The sequence below is a fragment of the Lepisma saccharinum genome, chromosome 2, assembly GCF_977018435.1.
Source record: "Lepisma saccharinum chromosome 2, izLepSacc3.1, whole genome shotgun sequence".
In the NCBI taxonomy this organism is placed as follows: Eukaryota; Metazoa; Arthropoda; class Insecta; order Zygentoma; family Lepismatidae; genus Lepisma; species Lepisma saccharinum.
The window spans coordinates 189,785,658-189,811,266 of NC_139230.1; the positions used below are offsets into that span (position 1 = coordinate 189,785,658).

General features: G+C 44.1%; 1 protein-coding gene across 1 annotated transcript; it reads left to right on the top strand.

Moving 5' to 3' along the window:
- Positions 1–7,561: 7,561 nt before the first annotated feature.
- LOC145983799 (uncharacterized) lies at positions 7,562–9,829 on the top strand. The gene has a single exon (XM_083116845.1). The coding sequence runs from the start codon at positions 7,562–7,564 to the stop codon at positions 9,827–9,829; it is 2,268 nt and encodes a 755-aa protein (XP_082972971.1).
- The last annotated feature ends 15,780 nt before the right edge of the window (positions 9,830–25,609 follow it).

Consider the following 25,609-nt stretch of genomic DNA (forward strand, 5'->3'; position numbering starts at 1 on the left):
GAGAGTATTTGAAAATAAGATCCTTGGACCTAAAAGGGATGAGGAAACAGGTGAGTGGAGAAGGTTACATAATTTAGAACTACATAATTTGTATTCATGTCCACATATTATTAGAATAATTAAATCAAGAAGACTTAGGTGGGCAGGCCATGTGGCACGAATGGGAGAGGATAGAGGAGTTTACATGATTCTTATTGGGAAACCTGATGGTAAGAGACCTGTAGGAACAACGTTGAGATGGACCTAAGGGAAATCGGTAGGGATGAAAAAGAGAATAAAGAACTTGCTCAAGATAGGAAAAGATGGAAGGCCTGTGTTGCTGCAGCCATGAACCTTCGGGATTAAGAAGGCTAGGGAGTTAGTTAGTTAGTTAGAACCGCAAGCCCATAGTTCAGTTGATTGACTGGTAACATACATACACATTTGCATAAGAACCCCCCCAAAGGAACCTGCCTACTAAAATGAAATCACAGATACGCCACTGAATAGACACCCCCCTCCCCCGCCCCCCGCAAAACAAGAAGCATTCACCATTCAATGTCACCATCGAACAAGTGGTGTAATAATTATGTTAGTTTTTATTATTTGCATTCAGTCGGTAAAACGGTGAATCTGGTATTTGTAGGAAATATTTTCCTTTTTATTTCAATTGAACTGTTGTGCTATAAGTCACAACACGGATACATGTTTCAAAAAACATGGATCAGATATCAGAATCCAAAGTCTGTCAGTACGCAACATTGCATTTAGCATAATTGCACGAACGATTCCATTCTGACTACTTAAACATTATTTCCAATTATTAAACTGCAGACGCTGAAACTGTTTTTCTTTCTTTGTAGTTCTATGTTCCTCAATACGTTAAAAAAACACCGAAAATATCTATTGTTCATTAACTTTAAAATCTAAGATTTTATATCCCTTGCATGGAATTACCTTCCAAAGGCACTGCCATCTACCGGCAGAAATATGTAATCCTGTCTTCTACATTCCGCAGTTTCTTGATGGGCCTCCTTTATTGCACAACGCTAGACCAACTTCGTGCTCTGACGTCAGACGAGAAATGCCTACGTTGTTATGTTAAGTCTGTTAGGTTCGGTTCCCTTAACATAAATACATAGCAAATATATTATTTATGCTAAGAGAACTAAACCTAACAAGCCTGCTCTAACATCTTAGGCATGTAGCGTAACAATGGAACTTTTCCACGGTGACGTCAGAACGCAAGGTTGCTATCGCGTTGTGCGATAAGGGGGACCCGTTTCTTGATAATTCGAAACTGTCATAGGCATAGCAAACGAGGGATGGGTCACCGCCAGGGACCTTCCACCTGATGCTCTATCACAAAACCACAGCCAGTACCAAAACACAACAGATAAAGTTTTAAGTTCATTATATGCTCAGATCCGCTAACCTGGATTGGGCATACAATTTAAAGTGGTTGGATCCGAACCACTTTGCAATGTACTTCCACCAGGGATCAAACCCGGGACTCTTTCGTTGTAAGGCGGTAGATTTACCACTACGCTACCCAGAGGCTCAGCAAATTAAATAATTATATTTCTGTTTGAATTTGGACAAAAAATGTTAAAGGTAAAAAACCAAGCCAACAAGATCTTGTCAATGCTGCATATATTGATTTCAAAATAATAATTCACCTCAAAATATTTCTGCATCATAAGACTGGACTACAGTGGAGGAAAATAGGAATTATTGTTTGTTTGAATTTTTGTTGTAAGTCCACTTTATACACAGATAGGTTAATCGGGACCAGAGAGCTGTACATCGGCCAGAATCGCTTACTAGGCCCGCCTGGCTGGTCAGGCGGGCGAGTACAATTATATACCTGGGTTTTGACCCGTCAAGCATCGAAAGCCCACGGGTAACTGGAAGGCCTTGCAAGAGAAGCTCGCTTATCTTCAGCGTACGCTCATTCCGGTTTTGCACCGTCTCCAGATACATGGGTCACGCAGTCACCGTTGCCAACTTTTAGATTCTAAAATTATCTAGGAGCACTTAAAAGGTTCATCACTTTTATCAATTTGAAATTGCTACATTTATTCCTTGCTAGAAAACATTTGTATCACTCAAACCCAGTGGGGCGATTGGTGAAGTAGATGACAAATGGCGGAGCTGACTCGTCCGGACGATTCGTAGCCTTTTACGCTGTATATTTTAAGGTACCTTCACGGGAAATCACCTATAGGTTAGTACCTTCACGGTTAACCCCCGAAAACACCTATAGGGTAGTACCTTCACGGTTAACCCAGTACCTTCACCGGAAAACACCTATAGAGCACTACCTTCACGGTAATTTTGGACAAATCGTAGCCTTTTACGCTGTATATTTTAAAGGTACCTTCGCGGGAAAGCACCTATATAGCAGTACCTTCACGGTTAACCCAGTACCTTCGCGGGAAAGCACCTATAGAGCAGTACCTTCACGGTTATTTTCCAAACAGTCCAAAATAACAACTACCTTTCACGGTTAACCCAGTACCTTCACGGGAAAGCGCCTATAGAGCAGTACCTTCACGGTTAACCCAGTACCTTCACGGGAAAGCGCCTATAGGGTAGTACCTTCACGGTTAACCCAGTACCTTTACGGGAAAGCGCCCATAGAGCAGTACCTTCACGGTAATTTTGGACGAATCGTAGCCTTTTACGCTGTATATTTTAAGGTTCACGGGAAAGCGCCTATAGAGCAGTACCTTCATGGTTAACCCAGTACCTTCACGGGAAATCACCTATAGAGCAGTACCTTCACGGTTAACCCAGTACCTTCACGGGAAAGCACCTATAGGGCACTACCTTCACGGTTATTTTCCAAACAGCTCAAAATAATAACCCCCTTTCACGTTTTCTTCCAAACCTTACGCAGGTAACTGTCAGCGTTGCCAACTCTGCGGAACCGTTTACGCTGTGTATTCACAGTGCCTTACTGTCTGCCACAAAAATTTCACCACAATATTTTACGAGTTAAACTAACCTAGTGAGTTGACAACATGTTGTTTCCGCTGTATATTTTAAGTTCGTTCACGGTGCCTCACTGTCAGCGTTGCCAACTCTGCCATCAATATTTCACCACAATATTTTACGAGTTAAACTAACCTAGTGAGTTGGCAACATTTATTCTATCATGCACGAACTAACCTAACCTCTTCCAATGGTGAATGGCTCTGATTGGTCAGACAGCCCCTCCCGAACATTTCATGGCCGATCAATTTTGTGCGCGTGAGCCTCGAAATCTTTTGTGCATTTCATATTTTTATGCTGTACAACACAAAAGTGAAAATAAAATTTCAATATATGTTTCTAGAGCGAGAAACAATACATATTCCAGCATTTCCTCTACCGATGAGCCTCTTTTCGCCGTTCGGGCGGTTCTTGGTTAATTACGCCAGGGGGAGGGGGAGAAAATCTTTACCAGTAAAAATATCTGTATAGGAGTCGTCGCTAATGTTATTTACGCGATTCTCTCCCTCTAATTGCGTGAGCAAGACGGAACAATGTATGTAGCCTAGACGGATCGATATCGTTTCCTATCACGATCGCCTCGACTTTTCGCAGTGCTTAGCGAGAAGGTGACCGGAGTGAGTATATTAACAGCATTCCTGCCGTGAATTGTTAGTGACATTTTTCTAGTGTCTGAGTTCTATATGAGCTTGTGGTGCACGGTGTGTTCAATTGCATGAAAACGTTTGCAAGAAGGAGAAAGAACAGCTTTACTTCAACAGAGTTAAGTACAGCAATTATATTTTACTTGCTTTATTAACCCGAGTTAACTTCGAATTTACTTTTACATTGCATATCATTAACTCGAATTATCTCGTGATCACACAATATCAGTGTATTTTTGTGCTAATCAGGAAAGTCTCGTTTGAGCTTTAATAAGTGTACATAACAAAATTTTACTTGCTTCTACTGGACGTCAATAAGAGAGAAGGAAAACGGTGACGATGGGATTTTGTGCTGGAGAGAGCGTGGGGTTCTCTACATATAGTTGATCACCGACTTGAATGTCTATGATTTGCGAAGCATCCTCTGCACATGAAGTCTCTCCACTTTCGGGGTGTGTGAAATCAACCAGCTCTACATTGCGGACTTTAGGTTCGTCTCCTATATTCGTCACAGTCATAGTCGGATAGTGAAGGGCTCGCAGTAGCGACCAGTAAGTTATCTTGACAAACTGAAGTTTTCCCCTGAGGTAAAATTGATGGTATGCTTTGACAGGAGTGAGCATGTAGAGTTTGCTTCGTGGATTGAAAGGGGACGGAAATTCTCGATTTGGGATGCTGAATATCTCTAGGACGACTGTCGATTTTAAGTTGTCGAGGCTAACGTTCAGGCTGCCGACGTTGGCTCGCAGTTCCTCCTGCACGTCGTCCAGTTTGTTCTGTATGGGCTCCAGGTGTTCGCTGAAGAGGTTGACGATGCTGTCGTAAGAAGGTTTGATCTTGATTTCCACGCGAAGTTGCTTGAAGTGTTCGTTCAGTTCGCGAAGCTTGTCGGCAAAATCAGCCAAAGCAGACCCTTGACCGGTCTCCACGTCGTCGATTCGAAGTTTCACGTTTGCGATGATCTGCTGCAAGCTTTCGACGAGCCTCAGTTTGGAGTTTTGTGTCGTGAGGTCGTGAACCTGATTTCTGATTTCTGCGAACAGAGTGTGCAGCTCGTTGACTTTCTGGTTGGTGGGCATCGTGGCGATGGTGTCTCGAATTTGCACGATTTCAATCTGAATGTTTTTCACGTCCTCGAATTTGAGCAAACGATTCACTGTCCTCTTCACGGCTTTCAGTTCCTGCGATGTTGGTAAGTTGACGACTGTATTCTGCAGCGCGGTCAAAGCTTTTCTCACGGCGTCCAGCTCACTGGCGTCGTCTACCGTACCCAGCGCATCCCGGAGTCGCGTCATGTCGTCCAGTGTGGGGGTTGATTGCTGCAGTGTTTCCAACTTGCTCTGTATGTCGTCGATCAGGTGATGGAAGTGTGAAAGTTCGGTTTCGGTGTTAAGGCTTTCCAGCTTGGCAATTTGCTGTTGAACGGTGGTCAGGGTTTCCGTTATGCCTGTCAATTTCAATTCCAAAGCTTCCTGCACGGTCGATAGATCAGTTCTCATGGTCGACAAAGTTTCCTCGATGTGGCTTACGGTGCCTTGGATTTTACCGAAATCCTCGTACGTCTCGAGTTGCAGTTTGATGTTGGCCACAGACTTTCCTATAATTTCCAGTTCCTCGGACGAAGGAAAGTTGGCAATGGCTTCTTCGACGGTTTGAAGTTTCTCCCTGATGTTTTTCACCGAGTTTTCAAGTTCTGCGAAGGATATCAGAGACGGGATCTCATCCCGAAAACTAACGAGTTCGTTTCGTAGATCGGTCACTGCTCGATTGATCAGAAGTATGTCTTCGGGTGCAGGGTTGGTTTCAAGTTGGATCTTAATGTTAGAAATAACATTTTGAAGTTCGCTCAAGCTAGCTTGGATGTTTGTTTCCTGTTCCTCAAACTTAGTTTTTTGTTGAATAATGTATCTGGATTTTTGTAGGTTAGATAATTCCTCTCGCAGGTTGTTCACTGTTTTTTGAATGCTGCTCAAACTTTCCAAGGATGCTAAATCAGCATACTTGGCGAACAGTGATTTGAATTCCGCTTCGATCTTCAGGATCGGATCCACTAATGTCTTCTGCAGACTTGTGATCTCATCTTGTAGGCTCGAGGACAAAGTGTTCTGGAGAGTCAGCAGGTCGCTGCGAAGTTTCCTTACTCGTTGGTCGGGTTTCAGAATTTCAGTGTTGTCGGGTGGCTCGGTATCCGTGCCGCCTCTGGAGTGGCCGAAGATATTGTTCGGCATCTTGATGTGTCTTACTGTTTACTTACAGATTCGAATCAAAACAATGGCCCAATATGTATATAATAGCCTATTGCATATCCCTGAAAGTTGGCTTTCTCTGTTGCAGAAAAATGTCGCAGTCACAAGACACATCCACTGCAGTTCCGAAGACGAAAGAACCCCAAGTTCACTGCCCCTTCTGTAATATCCCACAAACCAAGTCCAATCTAAGTCGGCATAAACAAAGATTTATTCAACGGCCTGGTTCGTCGAAAGAGCCCACCAGCATCACCAAACCTTCCCCAACATCCAGGAAAGTGATGACAACAAAAAATTTGATCGTCAATCAGAAGAGTGGGGTAAAGCGAAAGCAGTCTTCAAACCAGTTGAGCCATGGAAAGAGAACGAAGATCACAGAATCGGCTGAAGCACGCGACCCAGAATGTATTAAGCCGAAGAGAACGGCCTTCAGGAATATGTTGGCAAATTACAGCCTTAGCAGCGATAATAGGGGTTTGCCCTGCAGTGCCGAAATTTTCCTGAAGGAGAAGAAAGCAGAAGTGGTTAAGATTTTGGTTTCCACTCTCGACAAGGGCCCCTTCAAATTCGACATGGTTTTGGATTCGTTGTTCCAGAAGCATTCGTCGGAACAAACTCACATGTTCTTCAGTAGAACAAAGCAACAACTTCTGCTGGAGAGTAGGAGGGAGGTGATAAGCGAACTTTACGACAAGGTAGTGAATGAGATTGTCCGGAAGCAGGAAGAGTTTCAAGGCAAAGGATCGGGTTGGAAGTTTGCAACACTACACATATCATCAAAATCAACATAAGCAAATACAAGCCTCTTTCGGGATCGACTTACGTGAAGCTCCCGCAGGTTATCGAAAACAAGAAAGCCGTTCTTAACATTGAAAACAACGACAACCAGTGTTTCAAATGGTGCCTCCTGGCTCATCTGCATCATAAAACAAAAACATCTACGCGCGTTGGAAGTTACAGCCAGTACGAGAATGAATTGGATGAATATTTCGAAGACGTTACATTTCCTGTGCAGCTGACAAAAATCGAAAAATTCGAAAAAGCCTATCAACAAAAAAACAAGATTCCAATCGGTGTAAATGTGTACGGATATACAATCAGCAACAAAAAATAGATATTTTTCCGCTTCGGATCAGCAAAATTGTAGGTGATGAGGTGAATGTAGTGCACATGCTGTTGATAAAAAATATGAAACAGCACCATTATTGTCTCATCCGTGATCTTTCAAAGCTGGTCAGAAGCGAGATAACAAAACATGAACATCAAATCGAAATTTGTTATCGATGTATGGTATTTTTCAGCAACCTAGGTTCAAGAACCGCTAAGGAGAGACTGCAGGATCACCTCAGAGAATGCCTGCAGCATCAACCATCCAGGTGCGTGTTCCCTGGTGGTTCTCATTTGTTCAGAAAGTACAAGTCCCAGCTGGAGGTCCCCGTTGTCATCGTTGCGGACGTTCAGGCATTCTTGAAGCCCATGGCGATCTGCGACCCCGATCCGGCGAAATCATCAACTACTGCCTACCACGATCACATACCTTGCAGTTTCGCATACTACGTGGACTGGATGGCAGGAGCGGACGAAGATAGCAAGGAACCGATTCTTTACCGGGGACCCGAGGCTGGAAAACGCTTCCTGGAATTCCTAGTCAAGGAAGTGGAGGAATGAGGTGATGTTTTGTTTAGGACTAAATCCATGAATGATCTTAGCGAAGACGAAGAATTGAGGTTTGTTTGTGCAACACATTGTCCAAATTGCGGGTCCAAATTTGATGATTGTGTGATAAAAGTGGCACACCACAATCACGTAACGGGTCAGTACATCAGTCCGTTATGCTATAGATGCAATTTGAAGCTTGAAACTGCCAAGTTTGTGCCGGTATTTTTCCACGGCCTCAGCAATTATGATCTTCACCATTTCGTCAAAGAGCTGGGCTATGACAAAAAATCCATCCGTGTGATTGCCGAGACCGACGAGAAATACATTACTATCAGCAAGTGGCTGAATATTCCACCGGGCTATCATGGTAAGATGAGCAAAATGATCCCCTGCGATGATGAGTGCAAGTTGCGCGCTGCTGGCAAGAAGCCAAAATACAGAAGAATTGAACTTAGATTCATCGATTCTTACCGCTTTCTCAAGGCTAGCCTCGAAAAATGCGTCGCCATGTTGGACATGCCGGAAGTTAACAGAGATAATTTTCCAGATGTGTCCTTGGACGCTATTCGAAGGAAAGGAGTGTACCCATATGAGTACGTCGATGGGCCCGAAAAGTTCGACGAGACGGGTCTTCCGTCGAAAGACGCTTTTAATTCAACCTTGAAGGACTTCGTGTGTTCCGACGAAGACTATGCGCACGCCAAACGTATGTGGAACGAGTTTCGATGCTGCTCGCTGGGTGATTTCCACGATCGATACTTGAAGCTGGACGTGCTTCTCCTATTCGATGTGCTCCAAGCGTTTCGTCAAACCGCTATTCGTGATTACAAAGTCGACCCTGCGCACTTCGTGAGTGTTCCGGGATTCACCTGGAATGCCATGTTGTATTCCAGTAGCATTCGTTTGCAACTTTTCGCGGAAGATCAATGCGACATGCAGCTTTTCATCGAGAAATGTATCAGGGGCGGCATCGTGCAATGTTGTTTAAGACATGCGAAAGCAAACAACAAGTACATGGGAGACGAGTACGATCACAATCAGGAGTCCAGCTACATAATATACTTGGACGCCAACAACCTGTATGGTTATGCGATGACGCAGAAGCTGCCACAGTCTAATTTCGAGTGGTCGGACATCACCGAAGAAGGACTGAAACATCTGCTTCAAGAGGATAATTTTGAAGGATCGACAGGATACTTCGCGGAGGTAAACTTGGAGTATAATTCAGAATTGCACCAGCTCCATTCGGATTTTCCTCTGGCGCCTGAGCTTAAATGTCCTCCTCGCTCCAATCAACCAAAACTGCTTCTGACGTTGGAGAGGAAGGATCATTACGTAGTGCACTGCAAACTGCTGAAATTCTATCTCCAGCAGGGCCTTGTTTTAACTAAAGTGCACAGAGTTTTGAAATTCACGCAGGGCAAATGGCTGGAACCCTACATCAACATGAACACCCAGAAGCGGCAGGTGGCGACATCTGACCTGGATAAAGATATGTATAAACTGATGAACAACGCCATCTACGGAAAAACAATGGAGAATGTAAGGAAATACAAGGACGTCAAGATAGTTTCGGACGAAAAAAAATGCAGGAAGTGGGTTGCCAACCCACGCTTCAAGAGCAGGAAAATTTTCAACGAGAACCTGACGTTACTTCATCTTGACAAATCCTGCATTACGTTCAACAAACCGACGTACGTGAGGGCTGCAATTCTCGAACTGTCGAAACTGCAAATGTACGAGTTCCACTACAACATCATGAAGTCACGATACAAAAATCAAATCCAGATCGCTTACATGGATACGGACAGTTTCGTTTATGTGATGAAGGAAGATCCGTACAGGGGCATGACAACCGAATTGAAGGAACATTTCGACACTTCGGGCTATCCACAGCCGAACCCCTACAATATTTTGCCAACAAACAAGAAAGTTCCAGGATTGATGAAGGACGAAATGAACTGTGAGATCATCAGAGAGTTCGTGGGACTCAGGGCTAAATCGTATTGTATCAGAACGACCGTCGCCTCTATCAAGAAGTCCAAGGGAGTTGGGAAAAGCACTGTTCAGGGGAAGTTAAACGTCGAGGATTACATCGAATGCCTGAAGAAGAAACTCCCCATCCTGCGGGAAGAGAGGAGGTTTCCGAGCATAGACCATGATGTGAAGACCGTGAGACTGAACAAAGTGGCGTTGGATGCAGAGGACGACAAGAGAAAAGTTTTGAACTGCGGTATTCACACCGTTCCATGGGGCTATTCACCAATCGGAGAGAAGTCCAAATCATGCAATATCTGTAATTAGGCTAATCCTGTAACGAATCCACTTCGCACGCTTCTGTATTAAATTGTACGCATACACTTTTTCATTCACTTCATTTCCGACATCCATCTATTTTTTTTCTGAAATAAACGGCAGTCTCATATCACCAAAACCTTTTCTCTCCATTTATTGTTCTTTCCTACACTATCCCAATGTTGGTCTTGGGGTGGCACAGAGAGAAAAGAAGGTAGCAGCTGAAGCAGAATGCAGTTCACGGATAGCAGTAAGTAAATAAACAGACATAATAAAATAGGAGTTCTTCGCAATGCGACCGAAAGGAGTGGCTTATCAAATCCCTTACTCGGAACTCAAAAAGGTTTCGGACATCGATTCTATACTCACGAAGAAGCAACGCGAGAAGAAAAACAAATGTTTAAAGAAGGGACACGGGATGTAGCTCCTTCTCAGCAGGCCACAGTTAAGCAAGTTGCAAAAGTCTAGGTCAAGAAAGCAGGGAGGTTTCATTTTCAGCATTCCCGCGATCCTCGCTGCTCTCGGAGCAGTGGGAAGTCTCGCAGGTGGTAGTGCCGCGATCGCGAAAACCGTGATCGATGCCAAGAAGAATACAAAAGAGCTCGAAGAGCAAAAAAGACACAACCTCGCCGTGGAAAGCAAGATGAACGCTTCTGGTTCCGGATTGAAGAGAAGAAGAACAAAGAAACAAATCACCGCAGCAGCGTTGAAGAAATTCAACCTTAAAAAAAAGTGCCCCTTTCAAACGAAGATATTGAGTCTCTAGCTGAATTGTTCAACGTTATAAACTTCAGAGGTGTGTTCATGTCCGATACATTGCCTGCTAACGGAACCCGAAGTGGCGACGAAAGCGGAGTGGTCAACTTGGATAATTCTCTCAACCCGGGAACCCACTGGGTATGTTATTGGATTGCCGAGGACGGAAGCGCTTTTGTTTTTGATTCTTTCGGTGGCGTTTCACTTCTCGCGCTTGCGAACTACCTGAAATCGACGTCCGACATATTTTACAAAGACGAAAGGATGCAGGGCTTCGACGAAGTGGTCTGCGGTCATCTCTGCGTCGTAATGCTGGTCATTCTTTCGCAACTAACAGGCAGCGGGGACTCGACGTCGTTGGAAATGTTTCAGAGAGCAACGGATTTGATAAAACAATAGCGATAAAAGAAAAATGCTAGTCCTGCATTTGTCCAGCGAGACTTCAATCCTCAAACTGAAACTGCATTACGATGTTATCAGTCTGCAACAAGAGTCGTTGGGCCTTGTGGCTTTCGACATCATGTACTTGATTCGCAACGTCACAGAATACAACTACATCCTCCACGTAGGAAGCAAGAAGATCACCGTTTCGCCTGGACAATATAACCTGACTACGCTGCAAGCCCAATTGCCTTCGAACGTCATCCTGTCCGAGAGTTCGGTCACTCATCGCGTGGAGATTACGTCCGCCACAGAAGAAATAAACCTCGGATCCATCGGAGAGCTCTTGGGTTTCCCTAACGACAGCAGGTTGGCGCCGGGGATCAAGCACGTCGGGTCCTCTATTCTCAAATTCCTGTCCATAGAAACTTTGAACGTACATTGCAACCTGGCTCAGGGCATGGTTGTATCGACGGACGCAAATTTGGACCAAACACACAAGGAAACCGGTATAATTGCGACGTTCAAGCCCAATTCGGAATTCCTGGAGCCGATTCTTTACGAACCAGCCAAACTGATCTTTTTTCCCATCGAGCACGACAAGTTCAGTGAAGTAGAACTGACTATAACTTACGAGAAAGGTGAATTGGTGGATTTCGCCGGAGCCACGAGCACGGCCGTACTGGCTATCTTGTAAATACAATAGACGGTTAATCGAAAGCGCACGATGGATCACGTAGAAAGTAACGAACTGCAGTCCTTCCCTCCCAACAGAAGGACGTTTTGCAACCTCAAAGAACCGAACAAGGACATCGAATTCGATGTGGACGTTGGTGACGGGTTTGTGCATCCTCATCGCACTGACCTCTACATCAGATACGAAATTGTCACCAGGGACGAAAATGCAGCTTACCCCGCAGGAGCCAACATCAGGCTGATAGACAATTTCGTCCCTCACCTCTTCTCCCAGGTGGAAGTGAGAAAGCATGCCACAGTCATCGACAGGATGGATAACCCCGGACTAACTTCGACCATCGTGGCGACCATGACGCTCTCGAAGCCAGAGAGTTCGTACTACAAAGCGGCGGGTTTCGAAACCGACAACAAATTACCCGGGAAACTCAGCACCGTGCTATTCCCTCTGCGGCTCCTCTATGGATTCTTCTCCGACTACAAGGAAATCATGTGGAATTGCGGTCTGAGGATCACTTTCAAGAGAGCGTCCAACGACAACAACTTGTTTCTGCGATGGAAATCCGCGACGGCTGGGGGCGCCGTGGATGAGGCGAGCCTCCCGTCCGAGGGTAAGTGCGTGATACAATCCATGGAACTTCGCATGCCGATCATCGAATACGAAACTAACCACGCCACGAAGATCAAAGCAGAAATCATGAAGAACCCGAACATCCCGCTCGAGTTTCAGATGTACCAATTCTTGCAGAGGACGGTGTCCGGGCGATACTTCGAGTTCGACGTGACGACACAGTTCAACAGCATCCAGTACGACATGCCCGACTTCGTGGTGGTCGTGTTTCAAACCGGTCGCGACGGCAGTCAGAATGCGGATTCGAGTATGTTCGACTACTGCAAAGTTAGGAACATTTACCTTAAGAACGGGCGTAACGAGATTTTCCCCAGAGAGAACTACAACCTCGCGGAAGATGATTACCTGAAGCTGTACGATGCTTACACAGCGTTCAAGAGGGTCACCATGGAAGGATCTACCGACATGTACTACACGCCAGCGGAGTTTATCCAGAAACGTCCGATGTACGTGATCAACACATCGAAACGCAAGCAGGTGGTGATCAGCGATCGCACGAGCATCAAGGTTGTCGTGGATTTCCAAGAAATGATCCCAGACAATACAGTATGCAACGTGGTCCTGATTGCAGGGAAAAAGTTTGTTTACGATGTAAAGAACGAGAGAATCATTGAACAGTTTTGATATTTTTTATTGAAATGAAATAAATACAAATTTGTTACAAACCCCAACCGGGTTTTCTTTTCGTATGCATTGCCATTGTCGTTCCCAGAGCGGCCAGTCTTTCACCCATGCTGGCATCTCTGCTGACCACTCTCCGGAAAGCCCGGTGTTCCAAATGCATGTCGGCATCGTGCCTTGCTGCGAGATCCCTGTTGTCCCGGTACGCAATATCATGGTCTTTGCAGGCAGCGTCCAAGGGATTAACCCCCGGATCACCGCGATCCAGTCGCGCGTCCAATTTAGTGTCGGGACCGCAGTATTGGTAGCCGGGAATATGCATATCGAAAAGCAATTTGTTGATGATGTCGTTGATGAGTCCCTTCCCTTCCGCCAGCTTCCAGAATCGCGGGGGCAAGATGTTGATGATGTTGATCAGATACCCGATGCCTTTCGGTTCGTTGACGATGAAGCGGCTTAGTTTGAAAACGATCATGTCCACGATGCCAACCTTTTTGTTGTGAAAGTTTCGGTTTCCGGCCCTTTCTTCTCCGGCGATGACCAGCAGCCGGTCCACGAGTTTACGAACGTCGTCCAGCCACACGAATTCCACGGGCAAATTGGAGTAGCGCTTGATACCGCTGGCGGTAGGCAGGCGAGTGGTGCCAGGTTGCTGCTTGATTTCGTTCCAAAACGGTTTGATGATGTTCCTGTACTTCTCGCTGCTACTTGACTTGACCCTGTTCTGAGATGGGTCGTTGTTCTGATACAAAGCATCGGTCATCTTGAGAATTTCCTTGTAATTGTCGTAATCCTCTTCGGAATACACGTTGGCGTCGGGGCGTTTTCTAGTGATCAGTTCCCATAGCCCCGGCGTGCCTGCGTACTTCTTGAAGAAACTTCTGCGTCCCGCTCGGCTCTCGTTGTAGATGATGATATCGTCCTTGTCGAACGTGACGTGCCAACTGCCTATCTTCCACACGACGCTCCCGGAAGGGTCGGGTGATGGATACAAACCAAAAACTTCGTCTCTGTCATCGCCTTTGGTGCTCAGATATTTGGCTGCGGTCGGTCCTAATCGTATTCCCTCGACGGAAGACGAACTGCTGCTGCTGCTGGGCGACGGAAACCTAGTGGGAAGCGACGGCAGTTGGAAGTGTTGGAGAGTTGTGGTGGGTGAAGGAGGAGTGGGAGGATAGTCCGTAATGTTGCGAACTGCCACCGGCACCAACTCTGTGATCAAGTCCTTGTTATGTTCGGCAACATCTTTGATTTCTTTGCCCAGGTCACCGATCGCATCGATGAGCGGTTGCTCCTGTCGCTTCTTCTGCTCATAATATCCACGATTCTCTTCCTTCCACCCTTTAAATCGTTTAGCAAGGTACTCGGTCAACTTGATGTTTTCTTCGGCTTTCCTTTTAGACATTGCAAAATGAAGTTTTGGGCCTATCTGTTTTCTTACAATTTTGTTATTTTATTTCGACGGAAGAAACAAGACAGAGCTGTCAATGAAATGATATTGTTGATCTTATCTTTTTTGTTGTTCATCTCGTACCATGCATCTGAAAATTTTCTAACACTCTGCTTATGATATCCATCAAGCATGTCTTCCATTTCGTCTGTTATTGAGTGAAGATCTTCGGTATTCACGATCTTTTTCCCCGTGATTTTAAATATGTGGTCCTTCATGATCATCTGGCACGGCACGGCGAACGCTGGCGAACTATCGGCGACATCAATTATTCTGTGGATGTTATCTTCTTCTTTACCCGACACAATCTTGAAGATCTGATAGAGCAGCTCCACAGGAAGATTGATTACATTAGCAGATCGTGATGCATTCATTTTTTCTTTTTGTTCGCATCGTACTATTATATTACATTTTCTATCACGATAAATTCGTTGATCTTGTTACGATACTTCCCCTGGTTCGGTTTGCGAGTCATGTCTATCGTGGCGAAGCCGTAGTCGTCAGCATTCCAGCAATGCGCGCAGAGGTTGCGAAACGACTCGTACGTCATATCCCCTCCGACGAACTCGTCGTACACGTGCTTGAGGTTGCTGGCATCCTGCCGAAACAAGGAAATAAAGTTCGCGTTGTCCCTGATCAGCTGCTTGGGGATCTTCGAGAAGGTCTGAGCCAAGTAAAAGCAGTCCATACCCTTGTGACGACCTCGAGTGAAGTAGCTGCGAACCTCTTCCTGATTCTCAAGGATGACATCGTCGAAGACAACCACCGAATTCTCACGACTCTCGTCCAAAGGTACCATCTGCGAGGCAAAGGTGGCTATTTCCAGATCGTCGTAGATTGCAATCAGCTGCCGGTATTTCAATTGCTCGAGGCTCTTGGAAAAGACGTACAGGTGTCTGCTCTCCCAATCGAGCCAGTGGGGAGCCAGGATGAAATTGTCTACCATCAATGTGGTTTTGCCACAACCCGAGGGCCCCACGATGAGACATCTGATACTTTCGGGAAGCAATTCGCCATTTTTCTTTCTTCCTTTATCTTCGCCAACGTCCGGGAGCCTCTTGGTCACCTCCCAGCTCATACGATATCGATGGCATCAACCCAAGAATTCTGCGAAGAGGGAAGACCGAGCCACTTGACGTAAAGTTTGCCCTTGCTGCGTCGGAGCACTTTCTCCACAAGGTAAGTGTCCGGGAACCTAGTGGTGGACAGTTCCTGCTCGTAGAATCGACCCTCGATGTCCTCACCGTCAGCGGTGCTCTTCAGCTTGTAGGTGGGGATGTAGGGAGGTGATGAAGGCAGGAGAACATTGGTCACGGTGAAAATTTCTGTAGACCAGTTTCGAGTGAAACCTTTGTCGAATACTCCGGGGCGCTTGAACTTGCTCACTCTCACCTTGTCTCATATTTTATACTTTGGTTTCTTTATTTTTTCGCCAGTGTTTCGTTTGCAGTACACTTCGGAGAGCAGCCACCTTTCGTTTCGCTTGGTCACTTCCAAGGGTTTCATCCCGATCGTCCTGTGAATTCGGTTGTTGTATTCCTCCACCAGTTCGGGCACCAGATCCACCCACTTGTAGTTCCCGCGGAGGGTGAACTTTTTCCACATGAGCCCCTTGAGGGTCCTGTTGAATCGCTCCACGATGCTTGCTTTCAGCTCGCTGTAGGTTGAATAGTGAAGAATACCGTTCTCCTTGAGCATCCTCTCGAAGGCAGAGTTGTTTAATTCCCTGCCTCGATCGGTCTGCAGGAAACAAGGGGATCTCTGTTTGAGAACAGAAGCGAAAGCTTTGCTGACCTCGACCCCGGTCTTGTTTTCAACGGGTATCGCTCAAGCGTACTTGCTGAAAGTGTCGATCACGGTGAGGAGGTATCTGAACCCCTTGTTGATCTTGTGAAGCCCCTTGAGATTCCCCGTGCTCATCTCCACGAGGTTGGCCTGCCAAAGGTCGTCTATCCCTTTGGTGACCACGGGCAGTCGAGGATAATTTCTGCGGGCAGGTTTGTGCAGTTCGTTCACGATAGCTGCTCTCATGAGGCTTATAGACAACAAAGGCTCCGATGCAAAAATATGGATCTATTATCTTCATTGTTTCCTTGCATTTTGCTTACTTGCTTGCTTACGATAGACGACTGACACTGGCGACGGGATAGGAGAGCACCAACTCCAAAAAAAGCGGTATCGGATGCTCCATATTCGTCTCGATAGATTCGGCGTACAGACGATCTCCGACGGAAACATTGTCGTACGAGACTCCGATTTTAATGTTGTCGTGCTTGATCCTGAATAAACTCTCCCCGTGATGCAGACTTATCGCGACACCGCTCGAGGGATGCAAGTTCACAATTCGGAGACTTCCGCCACCTAGGGAGAGTTCGTAGAAGATGCTATTGTTGTTGAAGATGAAGAAGATCTTGCCAGTGTTCTCTTCAAACTGCTTCACAATACCGTTCAAGTGGATGATTGTAGCTGCCAACAGGGCGGTTCGGAAAGCAAGCAAGGCATCGTCAAGCATGTCTCGAGCTTTGACGACCTCTTCGCTGGATATGTTGACGTACTTGGGAAGCGTGGCGCCAGGTTTCCTCCTGTTGTAGCCGAACACGTTGGTTGGCATGTTATAGAGCTTTTCTTTCTTTCCCACTGCTCAGACTATTTTATTAATTTTTCCTCTTCTTGCTTCGAGAAAAGGTCTCGCAGACATTTTTACTGGTAAAGATTTTTTTTCGAAGCCAACGCCCTTTTTTTCCCTTGCGTAATTAACCAGAACAGAAAAGATGCTCATCGGTAGAGGAAATGCTAGAATTTGTATTGTTTCTTTGTTTTCGAAAGCATACTTCCCCCTGAAGAGCGCTTGTTTTGATTTGTTAGTTAAATTTAGCTTGCGGCTCAAACAACAGTTAAAGAGCCAAAAGTGCCACTTATCATCGCTAGAAACAAATATTGAAATTTTATTTTCACTTTTGTGTTGTACAGCATAAAAATATGAAATGCACAAAAGACTTCGAGGCTCACGTGCACAAAATTGATCGGCCATGAAATGTTCGGGAGGGGCTTTCTCACCAATCAGAGCCATTCACCATTGGAAGAGGTTATGTTAGTTCGTGCATAATAGAATAAATGTTGCCAACTCACTAGGTTAGTTTAACTCGTAAAATATTGTGGTGAAATATTGATGGCAGAGTTGGCAACGCTGACAGTGAGGCACCGTGAACGAACTTAAAATATACAGCTGAAACAACATGTTGTCAACTCACTAGGTTAGTTTAACTCGTAAAATATTGTGGTGAAATTTTTGTGGCAGACAGTAAGGCACTGTGAATATACAGCGTAAACGGTTCCGCAGAGTTGGCAACGCTGACAGTTACCTGCGTAAGGTTTGTAAGAAAACGTGAAAGGGGGTTATTATTTTGAGCTGTTTGGAAAATAACCGTGAAGGTAGTGCCCTATACGTGATTTCCCGTGAAGGTACTGGGTTAACCGTGAAGGTAGTGCTCTATAGGCGCTTTCCCGTGAAGGTACTGGGTTAACCATGAAGGTACTGCTCTATAGGCGCTTTCCCGTGAACCTTAAAATATACAGCGTAAAAGGCTACGATTCGTCCAAAATTACCGTGAACGTACTGCTCTATAGGCGCTTTCCCGTGAAGGTACTGGGTTAACCGTGCAGGTACTACCCTATAGGTGATTTCCCGTGAAGGTACTGGGTTAACCGTGAAGGTACTGCTCTATAGGCGCTTTCCCGTGAAGCTTAAAATATACAGCGTGAAAGGCTACGATTCGTCCAAAATTACCGTGAAGGTAGTGCTCTATAGGTGTTTTCCGGTGAAGGTACTGGGTGAACCCTGAAGGTACTGCTCTATAGGCGCTTTCCCGTGAAGGTACTGGGTTAACCGTGAAGGTACTGCTCTATAGGCGCTTTCCCGTGAACCTTAAAATATACAGCGTAAAAGGCTACGATTCGTCCAAAATTACCGTGAAGGTACTGCTCTATAGGCGCTTTCCGGTGAAGGTACTGGGTTAACCGTGAAGGTACTGCTCTATAGGCGCTTTCCCGTGAAGGTACTGGGTTAACCGTGAAAGGTAGTTGTTATTTTGGACTGTTTGGAAAATAACCGTGAAGGTACTGCTCTATAGGTGCTTTCCCGCGAAGGTACTGGGTTAACCGTGAAGGTACTGCTATATAGGTGCTTTCCCGCGAAGGTACCTTTAAAATATACAGCGTAAAAGGCTACGATTCGTCCAAAATTACCGTGAAGGTAGTGCTCTATCGGTGTTTTCCGGTGAAGTTAATGGGTTAACCGTGAAGGTACTACCCTATAGGTGTTTTCGGGGGTTAGCCGTGAAGGTACTACCCTATAGGTGATTTCCCGTGAAGGTACCTTAAAATATACAGCGTAAAAGGCTACGAATCGTCCGGACGAGTCAGCTCCGCCATTTGTCATCTACTTGGTGGCAAGGACAGTTAATTTCCTTTGGTACATGAGGTTAGCGTGATGCAAAAGTGGCTAATAGTGGGGAGTGTGGCAACTGCACCCTCTCGGCCCCGCCCCTAATCGCCGCCACTGCTGACACCTGTAAAGGAGTACGAACCAAGTTTCGCAAAATGTGCCATCGTAAATATTTTGGAACTTTGAATGACTGGTGGTTGTTCTACATTATACTTTTTTGGGGGCAGTGGTAGTGTCGTCGCCTTGTAATCAAGGGGTCCCGTTTTCGATACCCGGTGGAAGCATATGGTGGTTCGAATCCCACTTTAAACTATAGGTCCAGTCCCGATTAGCCTTATTGTGCATAAATTGACCAAATAAATGAATCAATCAATCAAACAGATTTTCTCTCTGATGTAATTTTGCCAATTCAATATCCGAATTAGTTGCTCAAGATTCCCCCCCGCTTCCCCGAACATTAAGGCACGATGGTCCATAAAATGGAACATGAAATCAGAATTTGCATTATAAAAGGTTTTTGAATATTGTCATCTCTTTCAACAAATTGTCGTTCGCTCATGTTGTTGCTAGTTATCTAGTTATACAGACCGCATTGATAGTAATACGATGCAAAATATAATTGTTAGCTTGTATTTTCATACGGGTGCAAATAGCAGGCAATGCTATTCAGACATTTCAACAAACAACGTAAAAATGAAACCGAGAGAAGATTTTCGATTTCAAGACCAGAAAAGTGACATAAAATGAACAAGACACACAGACCTATTTCAAGACCTTCCAAACTAATTTGGAAAATATGTGGTAGTTGGTTAGACATAATAATGACATTAATTTGAGAAGTTACAAAATCTTAGGCGCAGTGGCGTAGCAACATATTGCGAAGCCTTGGGCGAGATTAGAATGCAAGGCCCCATCCGTTCTTTAAGTTTGAAATATCAATGTAAATCGATACACAGTCATTAATGAAACGTCAGCAAATTATTATGTTTATATAATAGCCTATAATAATAATTAATTTCTGACGAAAATTATATTTAATAGTACGCGACAGAGAAATTTACACTTGGCAGAGCTACAGTAACACGTTGCTGGAAATTTCATTAACCAAAGTAGTAGTAATAGTACGTTGTTTTAGATGTTCTTTAGGCAGTAAGACAACTGAAATATCCTTTAATGTGCTAAACTTTTTTTTAAAAAAAAATAATCAGAAATACAAAGTAAGAATCCTGAAATAGAAACTATATATTTTTTAATGAGTCGTTATTTGTTTCCTCATTTCAAAGTTTGTAGGATGTAAATGTCACAAACCATGGCTTAAGTAGAAAATATCGAAGGCTCCCCAACCCCGGTGTCACAAATGGGCGACCCACCTTCTGGGCCCCAGCTGAACCTCCCCTCGGGCGGTCTCAACGTCATCCACGTCAATGCACAAAGCATTCTCGCGCATATCCTTGAAGTCCAAAAGATTGCCCAAATAAACAAACACGTGCATGCTCTGCTCGTGTCGGAAACGTGGCTGAAGGAGAGACTATCGAGTGAACTGGTGCACCTTCCAGGTTTTCGTCTATTCAGAAGAGACAGGATCGGGAAGAGGGGCGGGGGAGTGGCCATTTATCTACGCGAAGATATTCCTGCCAAAAACCTTTCGGAATCACCCGGCGACTACGACCGATCTTCCGAATATATAATTATGGAAACTACCGTCGGTCAACAGAAACTCCTCCTTGCCGTAGTCTATCGACCACCTACCACTCGCCTCGAAAACTTCGAAAATGATATCGCAACATTTCTACCAAAATATTCTCACGCAATTGTTTTGGGAGACATGAATGTCGACCTGTGTACCACCAAAGAGGAGGCTATGCAATTCCGCGATACGTTCTCAGCCTTAAATCTTACAATCTGTCACCTAAATCCAACCCACCACACGGCCATTTCAGACTCCTGGCTTGACGTCATTCTGGTCTCGGACGAAAATCGCGTAACGAGCCACGGCCAAATTCCGGTACCTGGGATTTCCTATCATGATTTAATTCACGTATCATGTAACATCCGCGTTCCAAAATTTAAGCCTAAACAAGTATCTTACAGGGACATAAAGAACGTTGACGAAACCCGCTTGAACGAAGACGCTGCACTCGTTCCGTGGCACGTAATTAGCACGTTACCAACAGTGGACGAGCAAGTTCACCTGTTAAATACATTTATTCTTGAACTGTTCGATAAACATGCTCCCGTCAGAAAGAAACGGGTCTCACGTCCCCCCGCCCCCTGGCTGACGGACGACGTACGTCGACTTATGGTCACGAGGGACAGAGCTTACACCAAATACAGAAATGACGTAAGAAAACGTGACCCTAGCACATGCAGCTTCGAAAATTACAGAACCCTGAGGAACCGCTGCAATCAGGAGGTAAGAAAAGCCAAGCGCCGATTCGCATACGAATTGCTCAACCACCAAAATAAACCGGACGTTCTATGGAAAAAGTTGAAAATTCTAGGTGTTGGGAAACAGGAAAAGGACAACTACATTCCTAAGTTTGCACCAGATGTACTGAATAATCATTTTTGTGACCTCCCGACTATTGAAAATAATGATAAACCTGAAACTATTCGGAACATCGCAACGCACTCCACAAATGCTCCAAAATTTTGCTTTTCCTAGATTTCACCGGAACACGTTAGAAAATCTTTACTTAAGATAAAATCGTCGGCCGTAGGAGTAGATGGAGTTTCCATTCGCATGATCAAAAAAATCCTCCACCACGTCCTTATTCCCAGCACGGACATATTCAATTTCTCCTTGCTTTCTGACACATTTCCGTCGCTTTGGAAAGTCGACCAGGTACGCCCTATACCTAAAACAAGCAACGAAATCAATTTAAACAATTTTAGACCAATTAGCATCCTCCCAGCTCTGTCTAAGGCTCTAGAACATCTTATTAGTGGTCAAACCCGTGACTTCCTAGCACGAAATAACCTAATAAACCAGTTTCAATCTGGGTTCCGTAGCAACCACAGCACATGCACGGCTCTCGTCAACGTAACCGACGGCATTAGGTTAGCTCTGGACAATCGACAACTTACAATCCTCGTTCTTCTCGATTTTACCAAAGCTTTCCAAACCATTGATCACGAAATTTTACTCACAAAACTATCATCCCTATTCAGCTTCTCGAACTCTACGGTTAACTGGTTCCGTTCCTACCTGTCTGGACGTCAACAATGTGTCGTCGACCCACATCGAAGATCATCCTGGAAAAGCATCCCCTATGGCATCCCTCAAGGCACCGTACTGGGCCCCCTCCTGTTTACACTGTATATTAACGACCTCTCGTCGGTGCTTAATCACTGTAGGTATCACATCTATGCCGACGACTTTCAATTATACTCTTCTTTCCCTCCTCAAGAAATATTGAATGCAACCGAACGTGTAAACAACGACCTGAAAAAAATCAACAAGTGGTCTGTAGACCACGGCTTGCACGTCAACCCGACCAAAACCCAGTGTATGCTCGTAGGCTCCCCAAAGATTCTGAACAGAATTGACGAATTAAACCTCCCTAATCTTACGGTCAACGATAAACACTTGCCTCTCTCTACCACGGTTAAAAATCTGGGAATTACGCTAAACAATAATCTTACCTGGAGAGAACACGTAAACTCCGTGTGTAAAAGAGCTTTCGGTGCACTACACTCTCTTTACCGGCTTAAAAACTTCCTCCCCGAACGTATAAAAACCAAACTTGTCCAATCTCTTGTTTTTCCTATTGTTGATTACTGTGACACTGTTTACTCGGACGTTAATTGGGATCAAGCTAAACGCCTTCAGCGAATCCAGAACGCATGTGTCCGCTTCGTTTTCGACATAACATATTCCGAACATTTGACACCGTATTATGCGAAGGTCGAGTGGCTGAAATTAAGTGATAAACGGATTTACCACAACCTTGTCCTACTGTACAAAGCCCTAGAGATAAAAGATCCAAAATACCTTTCCGGGCGGTTTCAATATCTATCGGACTTTCACTCCCGCAACACCAGATCACGTGAAACATCTCTGTTATCCATCCCTGTCCACAGATCTAACTTCTACGCCAATTCGTTTACCGTTACCTCTGCAGGACATTGGAACAGACTGCCCCCCGAAATCCAAGCCTCCTCCTCAGTTGTAACATTCAAAAGACAATTAAAATTATACATGCTAAACAGGACCTAGATTAAATTCCCAGAAAGAAATACGTTATACATTTAGCCCACGAAATATGCTTTCTATGTAGGTACTTGTGTGTGAATGTGTATGTGTGTGTGTGTGTGCATGTAGAAACTGTATTGCTTTTATTTTTAATTTCTTCTAAACAACATTTTTTCATTGTGTTAGTAAAAAATAATGAGCAATGTACGTAATTAATTGTTAATCCAGGGCTTGACTGCTCGTATTCAAACTGTATTGCTCTCATTTTTATTTTCATTTTACTTTCATTACTTTATTTTTCTTTTATTATTTTATTTTTCATTTATCTTTTTTAATTTTTTTAATTGTATACAATTTACTGCAAAAAAATGATCCCTGTAGTTAATGGTTAAGTGGAAGAGAAGGCATTAATGCCTTAACTTCGCCATGTAAACAAAGTCGTAAATAAATAAATAAATATATAAATAAATAAAATGTCGGTGCTTGATAGAGCGGGGGGGTAAGGAGTGCGCTAAAACACAATTCTGTCTAGGGGCCCAAAGTATCTACCTACAAGTTATTCGACACAATCTGTTTCGACATCAACAAAACTTAAAACGATAATCATTTACACCATAAGTGTGAAATCTTTGGTGTAATCAATTGATACAGCTAATTTGACTTTTTTTAATTAGCAGTTTTGACTTTGTTGCACATTAATTGTAGTAGTTGTATTTGTGGTGGGGACAGTGCCGGAAAGGAAGAGCTCTCCTCAAGCAGCTTTGCTACACTTAAAACAAGCTCAACATGCCTACATGAGCTTTTTGCTCAAGTGTGGCACCCCGTCTAATCCAAGATTTTTGTAAAAAATGCCCTCAAGAATTTTTCGGAAAGGAAGAGCTCTCTCGGAAAAGGAAGAGCCTCCTCAGATTTATTTGTCTATACTTACAAAAGGCACTTCCGTGAGATTGTTGTCCATAAACTTGTCAAAAATATGCCCCTCTTGATATTTTTTTTTTTTGGCCACACTTAAAACTAGGCTACCCACACCCATACACACCCACCTATACACACCTACACCCACCCACCCACACACACATATTTACTTCCGGTCCACTTCCGGTTCACTTCCGGTCCACTTCCGGTCCACTTCCGGTCCACTTCCGGTCCACTTCCGGTTTGCCTACTTCCGGTTTAAGTTTAATTGGACACCAGGCTTATCTTGCATATCTAGTACTAAGACAATGCAATATGCAGAGACTCCTCTAGAATTGCTCTGTGACTCTCTCATTTCTTACATCATAAACATATGATTTTTCACCTATGAGAATAACACTACATATGGTGTCATCGGGTAAAGCCTCGTGGAATTCACAGATAATTTTAATGTTTGTTCTGTCATTTACCACAACTTGTTTTCTTTTTGAAGTGTTGATTACAAACATGGGTCTCTGTGTTTTGAATTCATCTGGTGTGTAATACATGTCAGTATTGCCAGTAGTGACCCTCTTGAAAGCCGAAAATGCCTCATATAATTTGAGGAAATCATCCTTGGACATGTCTAAATTATAATTTTCTCTAGGAAATACCTCATTTCTGCCATTTTTAAGATATATGTTCTTGATGTTGCAGTTATCAAATTTGCTTGAATTTTTTTCCTGATTATTGTGTCTTCCAGTCTGAAACAATACCACTACAAAATCCGGCATGTCATATTGTATGCTGGAGAATGAATTTGTAGCATCAAATTCATAATAAGAACCAGATGCGGGCTTCTGTACAGATTGATATGTATAAAATTGCAGAGGAACGTGTGGATTTTTTAGGATATCAGCTTTGTATTTAAGAGCATAGCTGGCTTCATATTCAACAACAGGGATTCTTAACTCCATAGTCTGAATAATGCATTTGCCTGCATCAGGTAGGGTATTAGGCAGAGCTTCTCCTGTAGAGTTTATCGCACTGTACCTCATCAAAGCATTGTTATCATTGGCAGCTCTTCTAAATGTAATTCTTAACCCACCCTTCCACATGATATCTTTGTAATCTGAGAAGAATCCTGGCAACAGGCGCATAGGGAACAGTACTGTGTGGCTCTTGGTTAATATCTTATCACCAGCTTCAAATCCGCCTATTTTGTAGTAAGAAGCCTCGGTTTTGGATAATTTTAGTGTGGCCAAAGCTGTTGAGGTAATGCCGGGATAATCTATTCTGTTTATAACAACGCCATGCTTTCTGATCTCAATTTCAGAGAATAGATGCGGCACAAAATTATCTACCAATCTTATATTTGAATTTGCCGGATAATCTGTTCCATCGAACTTTACAACATCAAATTTTATGTATAGATCTGCTCTGTGAGGGTGTATAAAGCCGTCCCCTACATCAAGATCAACCTCTATTTCTGTGTTGGGTTGATTTAAATTTGCAAATGTCCTCCTGTTTGGGGGGAATGATTGTAGCTCATAACTCTCAATATTTTCCATTGTATGTATTTTTATTTAAATGTTAATCTCTATGATTGCAGTTGTTGTGGCTCCAGCAAAATCAACTAATTCTTCTTTTTCATTAGTGACCATCAATTCAATGTAATCTATTCTATTATGGCACACAGGAAAATATAATGTTGGGGATGGATT

What these genes read in the sequence shown, in the direction of transcription:
- LOC145983799 (XM_083116845.1), top strand. Translation starts at nt 7,562, where the DNA reads ATGAATGATCTTAGCGAAGACGAAGAATTGAGGTTTGTTTGTGCAACA.